The following is a 21408-nucleotide window of genomic DNA, read 5'->3' as shown; positions in this document are numbered from 1 at the left end:
TCAAACCTACCTTTCTACTTTTCCTGTCTAGGTCATCAATCATTATTTGCAGTTCATCTTCCGAGTTCCTTAGCAAGCTATTGTCATCAGCAAATCGCAGATTACTGATGCATTCCCGATCTACCCTTATCCCTAACTGCTCCCATTGGAAGTCTGAATACTTCCTCTAAGCAAGCTGTGAATAGTACTGGGGAGATCGTGTCTCCTTGCCTGACACCTTTCTTTATGGGAATTTTGTTACTTTCTTTTTGCAAAACTGTGATTGCTGTGCAGCCACTATATATACCAGCACTTTCACGTACGGCTCGTCTACCCCCTAATTTCTCAATGCCTGCATCACCGCCGAGGTTTCTACCGAGTCAAATGCTTTTTCGTAATATATGAATGCTATGTATAAGGGCTGGTTATATTCCGAGCATTTTTCTATCACCTGGTTGATGGTATTGGTATGATCGATAGTAGAGTACGGTTTTAGAAAACCTGCTTGATCCTTTGCTTGATTCAGTCTAAGGTTGTCCTGATTCTATTAGGGATTACATTAGTAAATATCTTATACGTAACAGACAGTAAGCTGATTGGTCTGTAATTTTTAAGGTCCTTAGAGTCCCCTTTCTTATGAATGTGGATAATTTTTGCTTTTTTCCTTGGCTCCGGAATCGTCGATGACACCAGGCACTGCGTATAGACCGTTTTAACATGGGCGCTGCCGGATGGATGGATGGAATATTGGAGCGTCGCCTTTGAAACGGGGTGGTAGCAGTAGCTATCATGCTCATTTTCTCCCTATATCCTAATTATTGATTTAAAATGGTTAACTAAACTATCATTCTATTTATTAAATTTTTGTACCTACAATACTAACATTATGTCACTTCTCTGCTTTTAGGCCAACAATCTTCCAGTCGTTTTTTGCTAGTTTCCACCGCCGGTTTATCCACCCGGCCACAGTTATCTCTAAACCCCACAGCTTCAGGAACAGTGATTGCGCCTGCACTAACTTCCGGATGGATACCATTTTATTCGAGTATAATATGGTCAATTGTTTCACTGGAGTTTCCACATACAGCACATGCGTCATCTCCATTGTTGAATTTCTTTTTGTAGCTGCGTGTTCTAAGGCACCCTGATCTAGCTTCAAAACGTAGGGCACTGCCTCTTGAGTTATCAAAGAAATCTTCCTTCTTGATCTGCATTTTCCACTTTCGGTATAATTCCACACTCCGTTTTTTTTCCATCGAATTTATCAAAGTTTTACCTTCTGTGTTTTTCACGTGTTGCTTAATGCTCTTTATTTCTCCGTCCTTGTTACTAGCATACTTATTAGTTAGTTTCCTAGTTCTTTTCCTCCATTGTGAGTGAACGCTTTTTAGGTACAGGTATTTAAATACTTTAGCTGCCTATCTGTTACTGTCCAATTTCCTCAGGCGTTCCTCATATAATATTTTACTCTGAGCTTCCCGTACTTCGAAAGATGCCCAGCCCATATCTCCCTGATCTCTGATTTGTTTCTAATGTCGACTGTACCTCTGATTTTAGGCACAAAACCGCATTTCCGAAAGTAAGTCCGGGCACCATAATTCCTTTCCAAATATCCCTCAAAACCTCATACCTATTGTATCCCCACAAAGCCTTATTTTTCATTATCCCGGCATTCCTTCGCCCTTTGGCCTTAAGTGATTGCTCATGCTTTCCAATGTATGCCAATCCTTCGTTTACCCATACCCCCAGATATTTATATTCTGCGACTGTAGGTATATAAAGGCCCTGTATTTTAAGACCCTGATCAGTTGAGCCATTGAAAATCATCAGACCCGACTTAACTGCGCTGAAACTGAAGCCTACATCGTCCCCTTCGTCTCCGCAATACTTAACTAGAGTTTGCAATTCTTCCAGACTCTCAGCTAGCAGCACAATATCGTCTGCATACATCAAACCGGGGAGGCGCTGCTCTACCGCCTTTCCACCTAATCTATATGACAGGTTAAAACCTAAGTTACTGGCTTGTATCCTCCGTTCTAGGTTTATCATATAAAGCATGAACAGCGCTGGTGATAGAGGACAGCCTTGTCTTAATGCTTTGCATACTTTGACATCCTCCGTACTTCTTATCTCTTCCCACGCAATTTCTACTTTGTTATCCCGGTATATTTCCTATAGGAACTCTATTATCTCATAACCGATACCTTCTTCTTTTAATATGTTCTACAGGAGTTCCCTGCTACGTTGTCGTACGCCCCGTTTATGTCCAGGAAGGCCAAATACAAAGGTCTATTTTCCACTCTAGATATTTCTATGCATTCGGTAAGCACGAACAGGCTATCATCTAAGCGCCTACCATTTCTAAAGCCGTTCTGAAGTTCTCCGAGTATCTTGATACTTTCAACCCATGCTTGCACCTTTAATTTCACCGCCTGCATGGCTAACCTGTACATAACAGATGTTATGGTAATCGGCCTGTAGGATTTTATGTGCATCCTGTCTCCTTTCCCTTTATAAATCAAATTCATTTTACTCTGCCGCCAGCTGTCCGGAATTTGCTTATTCGTTATGACTGTTTCCAGAGCTTTTAACAACGTTCCCTTACTTTTTGGACCGAGTTCATTAATCAGCTTGATCGTAATTCCATCTATTCCTTTAGATGTGTTTTTAGGAATATTTTTTTCTCCCTTTTTCCAGTTTAGATTGGTCAGTTCTAAGCTGCTTTGAATTCTGCTACCTTGTGTTGCTTCCTGATTTGCGGAGATTACCCTATAGTCGCTCTTAAATGACTCGGCTATAACTGATGTAATGTAGCTCACTGCGTTATCTCCCTTTAAACAATTTCCTTCGTTATCTTGAATCCGATCTTGCTTTCTTTGATTATTCTTCCCTAGCCAGCTTATATGGTTCCAGAATTTTCTTGCTCCGCCTCTAGAGGCATCGTGTATATCAGCCATCCAGCGATCGGTGGACTGTCTTATTTTACTTTGGACGACGGCCTGCACCTGAAGTTTCTTTTGTCGATATGATTCCCATGTTTGGTCGATTTCCTCCTGAGAAACCTGTGCTTTCTTTGCCATTCGGTGTTCCCTTGAAGCAGCCCGTCGTTGTTCAGTAGCTTCCCTGATTTCCTTATTCCACCAGCTCCGTGGCTTCCTCTTTCCATTCCAGCGGTTTGCTACTTTAACCTCCTGAATTTTCCTCCTTATGAGTAGTTCTACCTGTTCATAATCCCAGTCTTCCATGGGGCTTTTCTCTATTGGTTCCTCTATGTCTGCTACTATCTGCGCTATTTGATCGTCGTTTAATTTTGCGTTTACGTTTTGTCTAAGTTCCATTTCTCTTTTCATCAAGGGCCCCATCTGCAGACTAATACGTTTATGATCACTTCCCAGACTACACTCCCCTTCTTCGTCTATTTCCATTTTTGTGACCTTGCTCTAAATCTCCTGCGACATTAGACAATAGTCAATGGTCGTCTGCCTGTTGCGGAATTCCCACGTGATTTGGCCTTCACATTTTGTTTCTCTATTTACTATAACTAGATCGTGTCGCTCGCAGAAATCTAGCATTAGCTTCCCGTTACAATCCGTGTATCCATCCAGATCGTCGATGTGGCCGTTCATGTCCCCCAGCAGAATAATATTAGCCCCGTTTCCAAACTGGCTTATATCGTCACTGAGACATTCAACAAGATCCCTGTTTTCTTGCCTGCATTGATGTCCTGTTCCTAAATAAACTACCCCTAGCCATGTCCTTATGCCGGCAATGGTTCCTGAAACCCAGATATGTTCTTTACAAGATGATTTAATTGTTTGCCAATTTGTTCCCTGGTGTATCAACATACCTACCCCTCCACCCTTTCCTTCTGTTCTGGTTCTGTTGCAACCTTCACAGACGTAGCCTTCTATAAACGGCGGATCTTCTAGATCCCTGAGATGAGTCTCGCAAAGAGCGTACACACCTATTTTGTCATCCTTCAACTGCTGTTTTATCTCTAGCCATTTCGCTTTTTTTCTACCTCCTTGCATGTTTATGTAGCTGATCCTAGTGTTAAATTTCTTTTTTGTACTTTTATTTCTCGACCTACTCTTTGCCATTTTTGGGGGCTCAGCCTCCATTATTACACTTTCTTCTGCTTCACTTCTAACTACCTCTGTGCACGGAGTCCTCGCGGACCCCCTAAAAAAGCTACAGCCCTGCCTGCCAAGCGCCAGCCGATCTCTGCTCCGACCCTTCTGTTAAAATGAATGCCATCTTGCTGAAAAGCCCTACCAAAACCTGCTTTACGTACCTCCCTGTTTACCTCAACCACTTCGAAACGCTTCTCCAGGCTTAACTTTCTTATGTCCTGATTAACTGTCACCACGTCCTTTTCCATCTTTCCGTTCAATCCTAGCACCTCTGGTACTGTGCATACAACTATCTGCGCCTGCTGTGCTATCTCCCTGAACTCGCCAACTCCCTTTGCTAAACTTTCCACCACTCCTGCAGCGTCACCATTTAGGACATCGTTTAGACCCGCGGCTACTATTACCATACTGCGCTCTGCGGAATTCTTCAACAGCCTATTTTTACAGCCAAGATATCTCGCTTGCACCTGTTCATGTTAGAATCTCCGGCGATAAGCACCCGGGCCTTCTCTCTCCCTCTCCCAACTGTTGGCTCCTGCTTTCTGTTATCTGTGTCCTTATATCTGGGATTTTCATTCTTGCTTACTTCTTCCTTTTTTTCCGGCGTCTTAGCTGCTTCTAAACAACTCTGACGGTTCGGATCCGCCTGACCTACTTTGCTTATGCCTTCCATGCCAGTGCTGGCCCCAGCCACGTGGCCCGCATTGGAATGTTCGTCCTTGTTGGTTCCAAGGACAAAGTCGGCCCCTTTTTTTTTTCAATTTGAGTAAGCTGTCCAAGCAGTTTCTGATTTTCCGTCCTTAGCAAACGTACTTCATTTTCTAAATCCTCCACACGAGACACTAAGCTGCCCCTTTCTTGGTCAAATCTATCTAGACGTGCATTCAGTACGCAACACCGACACAAAAAGTCGCTGCCTTTCGCTTCACCTACAGAGTCAAAACGCGTTTCTTTGAGATTAACCTGCGCCTCACACTGAGTACACTTTACCTTCTTTTGATTGCACATCTTAAGCACTCATCGACTGAACTATAACTATTACGAATTCTTAGAATATACAAATTGCCAAAAGAAGACACAAGAAACGACTAGCAAACACGTTTTAAAAACCAATTCTGCGAATGCCAATAGCCTAGAAAGAAAAATGTTTGTCTAAACAAGATAGCTAAACAATGAACGCCAAGAAAACCTAGCTGCCGGCACGAAAAACCAGGCCGCTAGGACCAAGAGCTAAAATCTATTCTTTAGGCTGCACCTAACCTAACTAGCTGAAAACGAAATAAAGTTAATAAAAGAAAGAACTCATATATTGACGTTTCGGAAGCTCCCGTTGTCGCCAGTCCGTCCGTTTCCGGTAGCCACGTGCAATCGGAGGAGCGATGGAACACGCGTCCGCACCACACGGCTGTCAATTCTGTCAACTTTTGTGTATGTGGCGCCATCTAGCGGCCGAGTTGTGAACAACCGCCATGCTGGTATGTGGGGTCCCATCCGCGGAACAGGCGACAAATAGCGGAAATCGGCATTTTGGAGCTTTCGCGTGCAAATTTTTGCTTTCTGAAAGTACCTAGCTGAAAGAAAAAAAAAGTTTTCAGTAGCAGCGAAGCCATTCGGTCAGAAATGACAAAAAATTATGCTCCTGATCAGGTCGGCTAAAGGCTACAAGCTTGATTACAATTAGTGTGTAAATTTTATGTGGCACAGAGAGGCGGCGGCTCACCACTGGTAGTGATGGCAGCTTTCGATCTACTTTTTATTCTTAAATGATTTCTAGAGACGGCTTACCGTAACAATTTGAGGAAAGAAAGAAAGCGAATGTAGCCGTTTCATGTCACGTTTAGGAGCAATGCTAATCGCGTTAGATTTGTTGGGTCAACCGATCCTTCATATACTATTTACTGCTTCAGCGGCTACTGCGGAAGTTCCCACACCTCCGCTGGGATTCTGTTCTTTAGTATCCATTATCCATTTCGGATCCATTTACTCTACCCTGGCTACTTTGTTGGGTGACAATCAGGCAGGGTGTTCAAGCGTCCACTGCTAGGCAATCTGATTTCAGCATTACCTACATGACTCGACCACATGTTTGCCGGTGGGTAGTGGCGATTACTTGTCAACAGCGGAAGCTGCTATCCTGCAATATCTCTGACTGGGCGTTAGTTGCGTTTGTCTGACGCTGCCGTCATGCTTACTTCAAACTACAAGATGAAATATTAGAAAAATGATACCTATGGAATAGGGACCTTAAATTATGTTCCATAATGACCTCATCGAAAGTTGCTTTTGTCAACAATTATATAGCCCATTTGTCGTGGCAAGGTTTGCTTACTGCAAGCAATCGCTGCTATTCCTATGATCATATTCCCATTTATTACCGGTAGCAAAATCTTACGACATGCGTGTTTTAAAAAAAAATATATATATATATATATATATATATATATATATATATATATATATATATATATATATATATATATATATATTGCTCGCCGCCGACTGGCCTCCTCCCAAAATTCTCAAAAAAGACGCCATGATTCTCACCACCGGGATGTCCACTACTCTCCGGGCTCTCTCGTCTTGCTCTGGACTCCCGCTCGTAAAGTTGGGCTGTGTGAGAAGCTCTTGCCACGCTATGCAGGACCCTACCGTGTTTTACGGCCAGTCACTCCTGTGACATACGAGGTCGCCCCTGTACATCCGCCGCGACAGTCCTCTATCCCTTATAAAAATGGGAACATCCTTTGAGTTCGATGTGAACTCAAAAAAGTCAGCAGGAAGCAACTTCCTCTGAACTGAGAATTGGCTACTGATTTTGAATTCACAGTGAATTAACTTTCTCTGACCATCCTGTGAATTTCCTTTGAGCTCCCAGTGAACAGACCGTTGTCAGTTTGAGTTGAGTTCACAGGCAGTGGCCAATTATTGGTTCAAAGAAAGTTCGAAGGAATGATGACTATGGGGTATTTGGTGGATGTTCGAAGGAAGTATGTTCAGACTGAAACATTTGTTTGTATGAGCTTATATTTATTTGAATAGATGTACTTCCTCTGTTTAGGCCTTGCAATTAGGCCTGCTTTCGAAGACCCTGCGACAAAAAATCGGATCACTGTCCACAATCCCAGTGCAAACATGCACAACTGCCGGTGACCACCTTGGCCAGTACTCCATTGAGCAAGCAGGTGTAGGCTGCAAAAAGAAAAAAAAAAAAACATTAGAAGCCTTCCTTAGCTTTTGTAAATTAAATATACAGAGCACGGACAGTGTGAGCGCCATGCAGGCACCACAGCATTATGCATTAAGGCAAGCATTATGGCCCTGACCATCACTGAAAAGTCAGCTGTTTGGACAATATTTCAGAATGCTCTTGCATCACATGCACAGGCTATGAGCTCAAGGACTTACAGATAACAGCATCCAATTTTGGGCAGTCCAGTGCCTTTTTTGGAGCTTCTACTTTGCGGGCATTGCAGACACGGCCATAGAGTGAGCTTTCTTCCAGTTCTTCAGGTGAGAACACAACCCGCACCAAGTTACACGCAAACTTTGTTGCTTGATTGCCCGCACTGAGTTTCATGCGGTCAATCAACTGCTGATTTACCATAATATTGCTGCCAATGTGCACCTGCAAGAACAAAAAGCAAATATTAGTACTATGACCAGTATTGTAACATACAACAATATTCCTTGATATGCAATAAGAAAATGAAGGGGCTTTACAAACAACAAAAAACTTAGACCAGCTTCAGAACCTTCAAAGAAACTCCAAAACGCATAATTAAGGTCATTTGTTTGCAAGTAAAAATACACATTCAAGAAGCCGTACTTTAACATGTACAACAACGAAGGCATACGAAAACTATTGGATGTTTTTGACACCTTCCCGAGCGGTGTTTTGATCTAATTTTGAATGATGCCAAACATCTTTTAACATTTTTATTAGCATAACCTGACAATTGTGTACTATGTATTTAAGGTAACTAGCCAAAAAGAGGGCACATAATGCCCCGCAAAGGATTGAGCGCTAATAGTACATTGCTATAGCAGAAGAAAAAACAAGAAAGAGATTTTTTAATGACCTAATTTATGCTTGCATTTCAACAATAAAAAAAAAACAAATTTTAAGTCAGAAAATAAAGGGATTTACTCATCATTAACATTGCAAAGGCCATTAAAAGCCAGTTTAGACAGAGCACAGTGCCCACATTGTCACCTCCTGTTTAAAAATACTAAGATCCTTTTCGTACATCAGAAGCTCAACCAATTAAAAAAACTGCCAATGAAGGTTTAGTAAAAGCATGCACGCCCTGCTCTGTATGTGCTACTTTGAGGCAACATTTAGTTTCCAGCTTGCACAGGTAGCTTTCATAATCAAGCGCTTTGGACAAGCAGCTCGTCCTTGTAAAGCTGCCCTCAAGCCATTTTGGACGAGTGTAGCTTGTCCTTGCAGGATAGATCCTCACCCTGAGAGTTTTAGGCGAGTACAGCGCTCCTCTGTGGCTTAGGTCATGCGCCATTTGACAGATGGCACCACTGACCCGTTAACTGCTTTTTGTTCAACCGCTTGAAAGCCTTTTAAGCAGCCTTAATGAGAAAAATGGTGCCTGGTAGAGGCAACGCATGCACTGTTGGCTCGTCATCGCGGGAAAGAAGCTTTTCTTCGTTGCCATCCTCGCCATCCGAAGATGGCTCAGACACCAATTTTTGCATTGTTTTGGGAAGCGAAGACGACAGTGACGACATGAGTAGTTCTTCCGACGAAGATGATGACAGCTCAGACGATACTATTGCGAGTTCTGTGTCAGTGGATGAAAATTGATAACATTCCAATGAAACCCCCTGGGCTTCCATTCTTGTTCGTCCCTTGTAAAACAATTCCAGTTACCTCGCTATATGTTACTCGACTAGATTGCTGCTTATTGGCGGGCAGTTGATTTTTCACGTAATGAGCAATAAACTTCACTGCGCTCATTTAACTTAGTTTCTGGTTCAAATATTTTTGTCTCGGATACCTCCTTTTTTATTACACTACCAATAGAAACCAGCAGTAAAAATAAAAACTAAGGCGACACTTAAGCTCCGCCTTAAAGGGTATGATGCGACCAGTGTAGGCTACCACCCAACATATAAAGCCCTGCTTTAACCAAGCTGTATCAACATGTCTGCGTAGCCTAGGTGTAGCAAGCCTGACTCAGCATTGAAGAGCACTGGAATGTTGATTCGTATTTCACCTTCCCCCCCTCAAATGAACGACCGGAGTTAGCAGCTCCTCCTAACTTTTGGATATCATGTGGTCTCGTTAAGCCACACAAATCATCAAAGAATGTGTGTGCGGCCATGCCACTTGCCAGCGCCATGCTCTTGATGTTTCACTCACAACACAGACAACAAATTTTCATGTAATGGGGCCTTTAACGATATCGTAATTTTAAACAATTTAACTACAAATCTCGAAATAATAGTGCTCAAGGGGTTAAAGTGAAATTGAACTATTGTTGGATCAGCTTAAGAAGCCACTCCTCAAAGGAGACCCTCCTGGCAATACCATGGTGGTTAATTGCCTTTGACTTGCCAGAGTGACATTGCAGGTGGCTGTCAGGTGCAAGTGGATTATCTGCACATTAGCTTGAATACCATGATGACTGGCCCAAGTCGCTAAAATGACTGATTAGAGGAGCACCAGCTGCGTCATTCGAGTTGTAGTGCAAAAAGATGGCCTTCCGAGATCGATAACCTAAGAAATTGCTGAATATTAAACAAGCTAATGGAAATCTCTTTTCTGATGAAAAGGGCTTTGCTATAGCCCAAGCGAAGTATGCTCAACAGGAAGCGTAAACAAAAGTAACCTTGCACTTCCGATCACTACAGCTTTCACAAAAACTCTTCCAAATCAATGTACACACGAATGAAGTAACAGTCACTAAAATGAAAGGAAGCAGTTGGGATTTTTTTTCATGGTTGTTTTGACGAATTTAAGAAAATAGCACTGTCTGTCTTTTGTAGTTTCTATTAAATTGACATTCATTTAAAATATCATTATGCTACTAATTATGCAGTCTGTGAGCCCAGCCTCATAAAGAGCATCCCGGCCACGGCAGCCGCTTTTCAGTGGAGCCGAAACGCAAAGTGCCCGTGTGCTCTGTGTTGTCGGTGCACGTTAAAGAACCCCAGGTGGTCGAAATTTCCAGAGCCTTGCACTACAGTATCTCTCATAGCCTGAGTCGCTTTGGACATTAAACCCTAAGAGCCAACCAATCATAAAGAGCATTGCTTCTTGCCTATCTCTGAATTCAGTGACTGCTGACTTCATTCACATGGATAATGAGCTCCTCGTTTCCCTATCCCTGCACACTTCTCAATGGAAGTGCATGACTTGTGGCAGTGCTATCATAAAGCTAGAACCAAGTTCTTGTGTGACCCTTAAAGAAGTTTCATCGAGAAAGGCAGTAATGAGGACAACCATGCAGACACTAGACTAAAGCAACGAACCTGAGCCTCGGTTGGCAGCACAACTGCTTGTGTTGTACACGCAGCATTATTAACAGATTCCGTCAGCTGATTGACCAGCTCAGCAACATCTGAAAAAAAAAAAAACGAAAAAGGAAAGCTGAAACAAAACATACTATTTCATCACTAGCAGCAGCAGCCCATGTAACATTCACCACAGGAGAAAAGCCTTTTCTTTGCCCTTGACTGCATGACCAACCCTTTTCTGTCGCCAAATGCGCCATTCAAAATTTAGCTGCTAGACACTGGCATCACTCACGCACTCAAGGCGCCCTATCAGCGGTACATAATCTAGGGGATGCTGATAGCAATTGATGCCAATGCTGACATCCCACTTCTGATCTCTTTGTTCGCTGTGGAAATGCCTGGATTGAATTAACTGCGGAGGACGTTGTAACTACAGTGCAACTGACGGGTGCTGCTATTGCTTAGAATGAATTCATGGGTGCGGATGATGATGCCGAGATAGCTGTGAGCGCTTTAACAGAAGTTAGTCAGATCATATCCCTGAAACAGTTTGTCAGTAGCAAGAGCCTTGGTCAGCATGCAATATACATGTATGGCGGCAGCAATACGCCATACATTTGGACAAAGGCTGACACTCGAGTGTGTAGCTGATACTCGATAGCCCATGCTTCACCTATCTCGTGTCTGTCTTTCGTGTCGACATTTGCTAACATGGTGTAGTGACCGAGTTAAGTTAGGCAGATTGCTGAGCCAGGTGCCGAGCTTGGACAAGCATAAATTTCCTGTTGTGAAAAAAAAAAAACACCACCTAAGTGACCAAAATGGCACAGGAAAATGAAGCGCATGCCATAAGGACCCCAAGGTCCAAGACAGGACGAGGCCACATATGATAATTTCATACAAATTTAGATTTTTTGCTGTTTCTCCTGCGCTCATTCTAGATGCACCTCATCATTTGCAGGAGACTCTGAGGTTAAAATCTGAGCGAATCAAGGGTTCCATTCAGATACGCCGTCCACAGTAATGCAAGAGCACCACAGACCTGCCGCACCCATCTGGCTACAACTTATACCCCGTGAATGTGTTTGAACCTAATGCAGCTCTCCGGGTTCACTGGAGCGTTGTTGTCACCGACCACTCCAGAACAGAAAGGAACCCGATCCCGCACCTGTTTTTCGGCCTCGGCATGAGCAGCACAAACCAGCACAGGTGCTCACCTTGAGTGACATTTGTTTACCATGCATTTTCATGCAGCTATCACATACGACAACAGGCTCAATCTCAGATGCATGCCGATCCCAAGCAATGACCTGTGACACGCAAGTCACTGTAACACAAACAAAGCATGCTTGCAGAGCAGGAGTGGCAGCAGTTCATCTGCTACGTGCATCTGCTACGGCGTCATGCAGCAGCGCCACGGTGTAGCTGAGCACTACTGTACACCACCTATAATGTGTTGCAAAGACTACAGGAAGAACACCAATCCTAATCCTCAGTGTAGGGGGAACCTTATTGAAGCAACATAATCTTACTGGTGCTTTTACTAGGACGTGCTACAGACAAAGATGTCTTATTCATTTAAGAGTTAGCACTTGAATTTGTTATGCTTTACGTAGCATCTGGTGACACAGCAAATAATTTCAGTCTCACGGCAATGGAGATTAGCATTCCAATGGCTTCAGAAAAAAGCGATCACATACCAAGCATCTGACGTGCTTCATCTCTTGCGGCCTTATATTTCTTCATTCTTTTCTTTTTTGCAGACTCCACTTCATCCTCAAGCTCCAGGACTCTCTTTTTTTGCATCTGTTGGCTTAGACATTTTGTCACAGCTGCAGTTTTCCTGCAAAACGACATGTGGCAAGGTCTATTCACTAAATTGTATTTGCACTCAAATGCATCATACAAAAATTATTCTGTATAACGCATTGTGCAGATATCTGGTTCCACACATGGGATTAGCAAAATAGTGACCAAATGAAGACCACTGACAAGAGAAACGTAGCATGGACACTGTTTAGGGTTCAAAGCAACACTTCTTAAGGAGGAACATTAGCCCTTGAGCAAACCTTGGCACATAAAAGGACACGGTAATGCTTAACTGCGAGCTGACACCATCCAGCATCACTACTGCTTAAGTGGGCAGAATGCCCACTTGAGCAGTAGTGGACAAAACAAAGGATGCATTTCCAGAAAAACAGTTTGAGCTCCCACGCATACCGTAAAACATAGCCACTCTGCTTTATGGTAGGTTCACGGTGTTTTATGTCCCAAAGCGACTTAAGCTATAGCGATGAGGGATGCCGTAGTGGTGGGCTCACCTGGGGTTTTTTAATGTGCAAATTACATCATACAGTACACAGTCAACTTGCATTTCACCTCCACTGAAATGCGGCCATGAATGCTGGGATTGTACTCATGTACAGTCGTGAGCTTTATGAAAGGGAGCACGCGATCCCGTGGCAGACAACCTCGTCCTGAATTAGTGGCAAAGCGCAACGGCAGCATTGAAAATGAAGTGGAGAGAGCGGTGCTCTTCCACCTGTTGGCCGTACCCCGTGCACTGGGAGCAACTTTTAGATCGGCAGCTAAAAATCATTGCAGCATTATGCTTTGAAGTAGGATGGACAGTTGGGCGAGTTGGTACAATTGCATAGTCGGTGGAACAGCGCGAAAAGACGAAACACACTCTCTTCTTGTGTGCTTCGTCTTTTCGTGCTGTTCCACCCACTAAGCATTATGCTGTTGGTAACTGATATCACTGCTGGCCTTGCTACGCTCTGACCTAGCGACCCAGCGTAGTCTGGTAACTCAGGCAAAAGCGGCAGCCCAGGCCACTGCGGTCTTGGAATGGCGACTCCATGCACTGCACCCCCCCCCCCCCCCACACACACACACACTTCTTTTGTTTTCCTTTTTTTTTTTCTTTTTGAAATAAAGTTTTCTCTCCCTGCGCGAAATCTGGAGAAAGGCTGGTAGCGAAGAAAGGAAGGCTGGCAGCGAAGAAAGGAAGCATGTTTGATGCTTCAATAAAAAGAAACAAAGAAATGAACATGAAAATAAATGAATGCGACAAAACGTTGGGCGCTTTTATCTGCTTAAATTTCAGTCGCCTGCAGCTGTGAAAGCGTCCGTTTCGCTGCTACACTACCAATTGTCTCGGAACGAGCACCCTGGGCATATTTAAAACTTGTTCTAAATCAGCTTCAATAATCAAGGAGCTGCCATTCTCTATGCCGCACCGTACCGAGACAACGGTAAGAACAGAATCTTTTTTTTTTCTTTTCTTTTTTTTTTTTTTTACGGAGCCCAAATTGGAAGCCTACTCCTGTTATCACGAAACACCTAGAAATGCCATTTGCTGTGTAAACAGGGAGAATCAGGTCCACGTAACGACAGCAGGCGCGTTTATTCTACTTCTTATTTCCGCAAATTCTGTTCATTAGGCTTTTTTTTATTATTTCACGTAATTCCCGGAATCAACTGTCTGTCTACCCCGTGCACCATGTGCACTACTGTCACCTGCCGGTTAACACAATGCGGTCGTAATGCGGGCATGTAAACGACTTCGCGACACGACTCACCGCGAGTAGCAAAGGAAGGTGTTTTCACCGGTGAACATTATTACGAAAACGAAAAGAGACAGGAGACGTTTGACTACTTACCCACTCCGAGGCTGAACGCAGGAGAGTACGACCCCTCCTTCCATTGGGCATGTAGTACTCCTTGGTTCAGAATAATCTTCCAGTATTTTGGATTATCGACCAGTTTCGCCTGCAGTTCTTTTGATTGTAGGTTTCTTACGGGGTATGCGTACCACTTTTGAGCGGTCGCCCATTTAACAAGACGTGATCGGCCATTAGCACTACTCACGCTGTGAAAACACGACGAACAGAACGAACGCGAACAATCAACTTCCTACAGTCATGAAATACATAGTGAAGTATGCCGCCGGCTGTTCTCACGAAAACGATAGCGCTAGAGTCTCAAGCGCCATTTCGAACGAATCAAAATTTTAAATTCACTTTTGCAAAATTTAACAAACTTTTAAAATAAAAACTATGATTAAAAACAACCTTAAGATTTTGTTTTTTTACTAATGATATGTGATGCGTAAAAAACGCAAATAATTTAAGCAAATTATTGTCACTAGCAACAGCAGCGCTCTTTTTTTTTGAAGCGGAATTCTTGTGGTGCGTGTCAATCTTCATTGGTTTTACTCAACGTGAGAACGTTGGTTTTACTGGCAGTTCTTGGTAACCTCGGCTGCGTGGGTTTCTTGTGCACGATGGTGCCGACGTCGCCGACGTATTAATTGCTGGTCTTTACACTGTGATAGGAGGTAAACGAGCTTGACTTTCGTGAATAGTGTGACACCCGGCGCTAGGCATATCGTGAAGTGCATTTAACGGCAGGCTTTTGGAGCCGTTATCGATGGTGCTGCGATAACCGCCTACCCGTCGCCTACCTGTCGCACGCACTGGAAGTGCCACCACGGTAAAAGCGTACTTGCGCGACGTCAACGTCGCGCCGTACCGAGGTGCACTAAATCACGACGGAAGCAGGCCGCGCTTGCTAACAGCGTCGCTGCGAGCCAAGCGTTGCCAGGCTGCAGTGCCGACCCAAATACTGAAGAACCCTGCCAGCCCTACGCCGAGCTTCGCTGCGTACCGTGTCAGAGTGCTGAAGCAGCGGTCACAGATGTAGACGCCGTCTCGACTCTCGCGCATGCATCGCCATCAAAGTAGCGGGCTGCGAAAGCGATGAATTTGAACCACCTGGTATTCTTTAGCATGTATGAAAATTCTTGAATGTGTTATATTTTATGTAAAAAAATTCAGAGGGGCAAGACATAGACCAAGTAATGCCACACACACAAAAATAAGCACAAGAAATGCATGAAAAGAAAGTTATCTTTACAATTAAGGACAAAGGGAGGAAGGGGTGAATATTCTTGGTCCTTGTGTGGTGACTAAGAAGAAACTCGCGCTAAAAATAAGGTCTAGCGCATGAAAAAAAATAGCATGGATTCAAAATAAAATGAAAAAAAAATGAAAAAGATGTTTACTTGCACAGCAAAGAAACGAATGCGATTGTGTATATTTTGATAAATGTATGATTGGTTTATTCTAAAAAGTTGAGAAGTTAAAAAAAAGCAAGGGATACTCATGAAAGAAAAAAACGAGAAGTAGAGCTGAAAAGAATGAGCTTCGTATGTTTTCACTTAAGAACAAAAAAAGAAGGTTATGATGCATAAAGAGTAAAGGGAACTTACTTCCTCTTTATTTGAGGACAAACGAAGGAAGGTCATTATTGGTATTGCCAAAGATAGCCAGTTTAAAAATGAGCTTCCTTCTGTCAAAATAAAGGAAAGTCTCAACAAGGTGAGCTCAAAGGAAACTTCCTTTAGTCAAAAGAAAGGAAAAGTCTATAGGAAGGCTGTTCAGGAAGCAAAAAGGAAAAACAAAGGAAGTAAAAAGGCAAATTCCATTTTCATAAGGGATGCCACGCACCGAGATTGTTCATGTCGCCAGAATGAAGCCGTACTACCCCTGCAGTAGTATGTCCTAGTGCGCACCGGGACTGTGCTTTTCGTGGCGGGGTAATGTTACGTATATGCCACCGAAGAGGACGACGATAGAAAATAGAGAGACGACGAAGCAGAAGAAACCGTTGAGCTTACCTGAACGCCTGCTGTGTTCTGCTCTGCTGTGCTGTGAACACTTGCTCATCACCTGCTATGGTTTCCTGTGCTAGCCTTCTGCCCCGTATCAATATATATATATATATATATATATATATATATATATATATATATATATATATATATATATATATATATATATATATATATATATATATATATATGTATATATATAGGATGCGAGAACATTTAACGTACTTGGCCGCTTAAAAAATAATATGAAGCGTACCCTTCGCTATATTATATATATATATATATATATATATATATATATATATATATATATATATATATATATATATATATATATATATATATATATATATATATATATATATATTGCCAGGGGGCGCCCGGGGCGAAAGACGTTGAAGTGGCGCTCGGAGAAAAAGAACGAAGTGAATCGGCTCCGGACTAGAAGGACGCACCTAAAGCTTGGACCGTGTAATTCCACCTGCACCGGCTCTGATAACCTAGCCCTAGTCGCTAATATCGTGACAATATATATATATATATATATATATATATATATATATATATATATTAGCGCTGTTTCACTAAATAACTTGACAACCAATTTATTAGTATATTGTTGTCTTCAAGTGGGACAGGTTCTTTCATACTTGCATTAACCTCAGGTGAGTGAATCGAAATAGTTCTTCTTTACCTGGCGGCATCTCGTAAATATTTGCCGCAAGGAATATCATCCGCTTGTTGCCCAAAGTCTGCCGCTGTTGCACGGGTATTCAGTTTTTCCGGTCCCTACTCTACAAACACAGTGTTTGGAACTGGCACGAAAGGCTGCCAAAGCGAAACATTTTCGGTTGGGGCTTGAAGTTCAGAAGCTGCTCGTCTTCGCCCAATTGAGTGAGTTGCAATTGGAACAGTGTAGAGCAATACACGCGCATACCACCGCTGTTAATCTTTTATCTTCTGTTAATCATCTCCTTTTGGTTATTTTTTTTTGTTAACGTAAACAACTGAGTAAAAAAAAGGATTGCTTTAACCGCGGGAGCTCTTATTAGCAGCTAAACTCCGGCCGGCGGAAATGAAACGATCAGGGAAATGAAGGAAAGAAAGGGGCGAAAGAAAGCACATCGCTCACATCAGCTAATCGGCTTAGATACTTTGCGGCTATTCAAGACACTCTGTGTGCAAAAGACTGCAACGTGTGCCCTTTCTCTGTAGAATGCCCTGCCGCCCCACCCCCGCTGCTATCTCCGCGTCCCCACATACCAGACAGGAGGAGCCGCGCAGCGCGTTCGGCTATTTTCCTCCTCACCGCGAAAACTTTCTATACAGGGTAGTCAGTTTTTCTAGTACGGTATCCCCCCCGTCCTTCAACAAATCTATAGTTATCTGATCCTTTCCAGCTGCCTTCTCCCTTTTCGTAGTTTCTAGTGCTTTCTTGACCTCGTCCTTCGTCACTGGTGGAACGTCTGAAAGTTTTTCTTACCGCCAATCTCATTACGGCCCTGACTACTTTGGCTACTGTAGAGCTCAAGATGAGTAATGAGTAATAACCAACGACATGAGTAATAACGGACTCTAATTGAGCGTCCCGGCTTATGTGACTTGGAAAAGTGCTTCTAGTGTTTTAAGCACGTCCTTGAATTCTATGTTGGTGTCACCAATCTTTATGACGAAGTTCTGACTATTTGCTAATTGCCTTGCGTGAAAAAGCTGCTTTGTTTTTTTTTTTTGGTATTTAAAAACAGTGGATTGTGTTCATGCCACGTTTATAATCGATTTAAAGCAGTATTTATAATTGGAAGAAGCTCAAAGGAGGAGCCTTGGAAACTTGTATCATCTGCATAAATAACATATTTATGTTTTTCATGTATATATCATTTATGTATAATATGAACAGAAGAGCCCCTTAAATGCTACCTTGCGGTACACCGGTACAAACGGCTTGAAATGACGACAGGTAGGATCCTGTTTGAAGTTTCTGTAAACGGTGCTAGAGGTAGGACTTTATGAGGTGTATTCCTCGTATTCCATAAATTCCAGTTTCTCTAATAAAACAGCATGACTGAGGCGGTCGAAAGCCTCTGAAAAGTGTACAAAGGCTCCGACGCAAATTTCGCGATTTTCGATTGCATCTAATATGATTTTTTTCTGCGTTAACGCCGTTTCAGTTGATCTGATTTTTAATAAAACCATGCTGAGAAAAAGAAAGAAGATTGAACTTTAAGCAGAAATTATTATTCTTTTGTATACGATTTTCTCTAATCCTTTTGAAAATGCCTGTAGGATGGTGATTGGTTTATAATTAGACATATCACTTTTATCTTTTTTTTTTTTTTTTTTTGTAGACAACGATAACCTTTAACCGGTGTATTAACTTCGGAAATGGGCCAGTTTTTAGAGCAAGGTTGTATATATGGGTGAGAACCGAAGCTATGCTGATAATTACGTATTCTATCGGTATAATTTGAATGTTATCTATATCACGAGACCTGCTTTTATTTAAGGAGGCAAAAACTCTGCAAACTTCATTTTAATTTGTAGGACCTAACAATATACTATGATCATTGGCTTTTATTTTGGATTTTACAGTGTTTGAGAGTGTATTGAAAAATGGGCAAACAAAGAAGTGAGTTATTGTGACGTAGAGGATGAGACGTCACGCAACCGGAAGTCGAGCCAAAAAAGGGCATAGTAAGATATTGGCGCGCAATTTGAAAGTAGCAAAGACTAAAATGGTTAAACAAGAAGTGAATTAAGCAACTAGAAGCAACCAGAAGCAACCAAAAATTTATTTTTAGGCAACCAACACATTCATTGGGAAAATTTGTCAACAGGTAATGTAGAAATAAGCAGTACAAATAAAAAGATGGAAATTATGTTTACGCATAACCTTAAGCAAATAGTAAAGGATTTTACAAGGGTTACATCAAGGTCGCAGTCATTGTTGGACTTGGTTTTCTTATCCAGTAAAGTGGCAGACCACATTGTATCTGTCGAGCCGGGCTAATATGACCACAAAATGATCTGTTTAAATGTGCTGTTGAACACTTAAGTCCGTAAAAAATCGCATGTTTTAATACGTGTCAAAGATTACAGCCATGCAGATGACACGTCTATCTTAGACGTCTCAGAAGCGAAATTAACTCAGTTTGCAAATGCATCACACTGTGAAAGTGTAGAGGAATTGTGGCAACGCTTCAAGGGCACACTAAGATATTGCATTGATAAATTTGTTCCTACTCGCTCAAAGAAATCGAAGCAGCTCAATCCTTGGATCATTAGAGAGATCATTCAGTTAAAGCGCAAGCTAAAAAGGCTAAGGAAGGAAAAAAAATAGAGCAGCAGAAATTTCAAATACCAAAAAGAAGCTCAAAACAGCGTTACTAGATTCGAAGAAAACTTACTTCAATGCAACACTGGCTAACTTTGTCAAAAGCTCACCGCAAACAAATGTTCTAGCGATATTTTTCAGCGAGGAAGAACGCAGTCGAACAGGTAATGAATGGGGTTGATGAGGCGACGAATAAAAATGATATTGCAAACATGTTTAATGATTTCTTCCAGTCGGTCTTTAGTAGAGATACAAATGACATTGAGAGTGAAAATACTACAATTCACACGTCGCCATTCTCGATGCACGACATTCGCATCAATAGGGTGCGAATCACTAGAAATAAGAAGAACAAAACAGAAACTGAAACTTTTTCTGATAATAAATAATAAAGCAAAAGTTAATAAACAACACTATGTTACACGTCCTCTGAAGCGTTGCCTACGAAACAATCACAGTAAGGTATTGCAACCTATTATTACACGTACTGATGTATATCGCTGCTCCGTTTTCTCCCGATGCAGTAGAAGTCTGGAACCAACTTCCAAACGAAGTTGTGTACCAAACACAAGTAAAAATTTGAGATAGGTGTTGACACGTTCTTGGAGCATTAAAGTGCAAATCTGTAATTCTGTTATATAGAGTGTATTTTAGCGAAGAAAATTATACTTGTATGTGTTTCCCTCCCTGCAATGACCCTCATATAGAGGGTTAATAGTATGAATAAATAAATAAAAATAAAACAGCAGCATCCGTGATTTCGCATTACTTTAAAGCAGATTCTGCAGTGCTCATTAATTTTATTCAAGCGCCGATAGTCAATGCAAAAGCAGATGGAGCCTTCTTTTTTGGTGACAAGAACGACAGGGGAGGCCAAAGGGCTGCACAAAGGTGGAATGACGCCACGCTTAAGCATGTCGGCCACTTTTTCGTCGATGATTTGACTTTGAAATGCGTTAAGGTCAATGGCGCAGGGGCGAATGGGTACCGGTCTCGATCCGATAGATGACAACCGATGTGTGTCCTAAACTGTGACCGTGGTCAGGCAGGTCGTTGAGTCGGCGTGAACTTATTTTCAGGCGATGATGTCTAAGCGGTATGTGGAAAGGGTTATAATAATAGTAATAATAATAATTGGCTCACAGGAAGGGAAAGGCTCAGTATCTGTCACATTTGCTCTGTGGACACCTGAACCGCACCGTAAGGGAAGGAATGTAGGTGGGATTGAAAGTGGAAAGAGAGTAGGGTTTCACCGCAGGTTTCGCATTCTAGCATCGTGGCAAAATCCTGGATGTGTCCCAGGCACTCGCCATGAAGAAAAAAGAATGGATTGATGACGGCCATTACGAAGAACGGCAAGTTTAGACAGTGGCGATGCGTGAAAACGTCGGAAGGCGTGAAGATGACAGGCCCATCGGAGAGTCGGATTAAACAGACAGAGGAACAACAAAACATGGCGGGATTGAAACATCGTCAGCCACAGTGAGTTTGGCGCACGTAGTAGGGGTGTCGTGGCATCATAAAGGGGAAACAGTAGACGTCGTCAGACCATGATGAACGGACGATGATGAGCGCCCTGAATACGACCTCTCGATGGCCGCAGGGTAGATGAGCTGGAGATTGGCGGAAAAACCGTACAGTGGCGTCGTCACTTTCAGCGTCTTGCGGCACAACGTTTCGCTTAACTTTAACACAGCAGCACGGGGGTCAAGAACATCGATTCCTTCGTCGGAAACAGTGATAAAATTCGGCAGCGAAAAACGAGGACTTAGATTTTTTGTGCAAAACGCACTTCTTGCCTCCGGAACTGCGAT

General features: G+C 42.5%; 2 protein-coding genes across 2 annotated transcripts in view; one reads left to right on the top strand and one right to left on the bottom strand.

Moving 5' to 3' along the window:
• Window positions 1-21408, top strand: part of LOC146210254 (WD repeat and HMG-box DNA-binding protein 1-like) — a 309305-nt gene that overhangs the window by 213968 nt on the left and 73929 nt on the right. The window lies entirely within an intron of this gene.
• Window positions 7119-14541, bottom strand: LOC146210255 (uncharacterized). The gene is made up of 5 exons (XM_084587490.1): window positions 14252-14541; window positions 12287-12429; window positions 10602-10690; window positions 7518-7737; window positions 7119-7301 (listed from the first exon to the last, which is right to left on the bottom strand). The coding sequence occupies exons 1-5, from the start codon at window positions 14293-14295 to the stop codon at window positions 7219-7221; spliced, it is 579 nt and encodes a 192-aa protein (XP_084443616.1). The 5' UTR covers window positions 14296-14541; the 3' UTR covers window positions 7119-7218.

This window comes from Amblyomma maculatum, chromosome 1 (assembly GCF_055883805.1).
Source record: "Amblyomma maculatum isolate TAMU_Amacu chromosome 1, ASM5588380v1, whole genome shotgun sequence".
In the NCBI taxonomy this organism is placed as follows: domain Eukaryota; kingdom Metazoa; phylum Arthropoda; class Arachnida; order Ixodida; family Ixodidae; genus Amblyomma; species Amblyomma maculatum.
The sequence above is the reverse complement of the archived record's forward strand: the minus strand, read 5'-3'. Positions and strand labels throughout refer to the sequence as shown.

Coding starts and splice junctions, on each gene's coding strand:
- LOC146210255 (XM_084587490.1), bottom strand. CDS start 14,295: ATGGAAGGAGGGGTCGTACTCTCCTGCGTTCAGCCTCGGAGTGG. Junction 7,738..10,601: donor TGCTGCCAACCGAGGCTCAG/GTTCGTTGCTTT, acceptor TTGTTCTTGCAG/GTGCACATTGGCAGCAATAT. Junction 7,302..7,517: donor AAAATTGGATGCTGTTATCT/GTAAGTCCTTGA, acceptor TTCTTTTTGCAG/CCTACACCTGCTTGCTCAAT.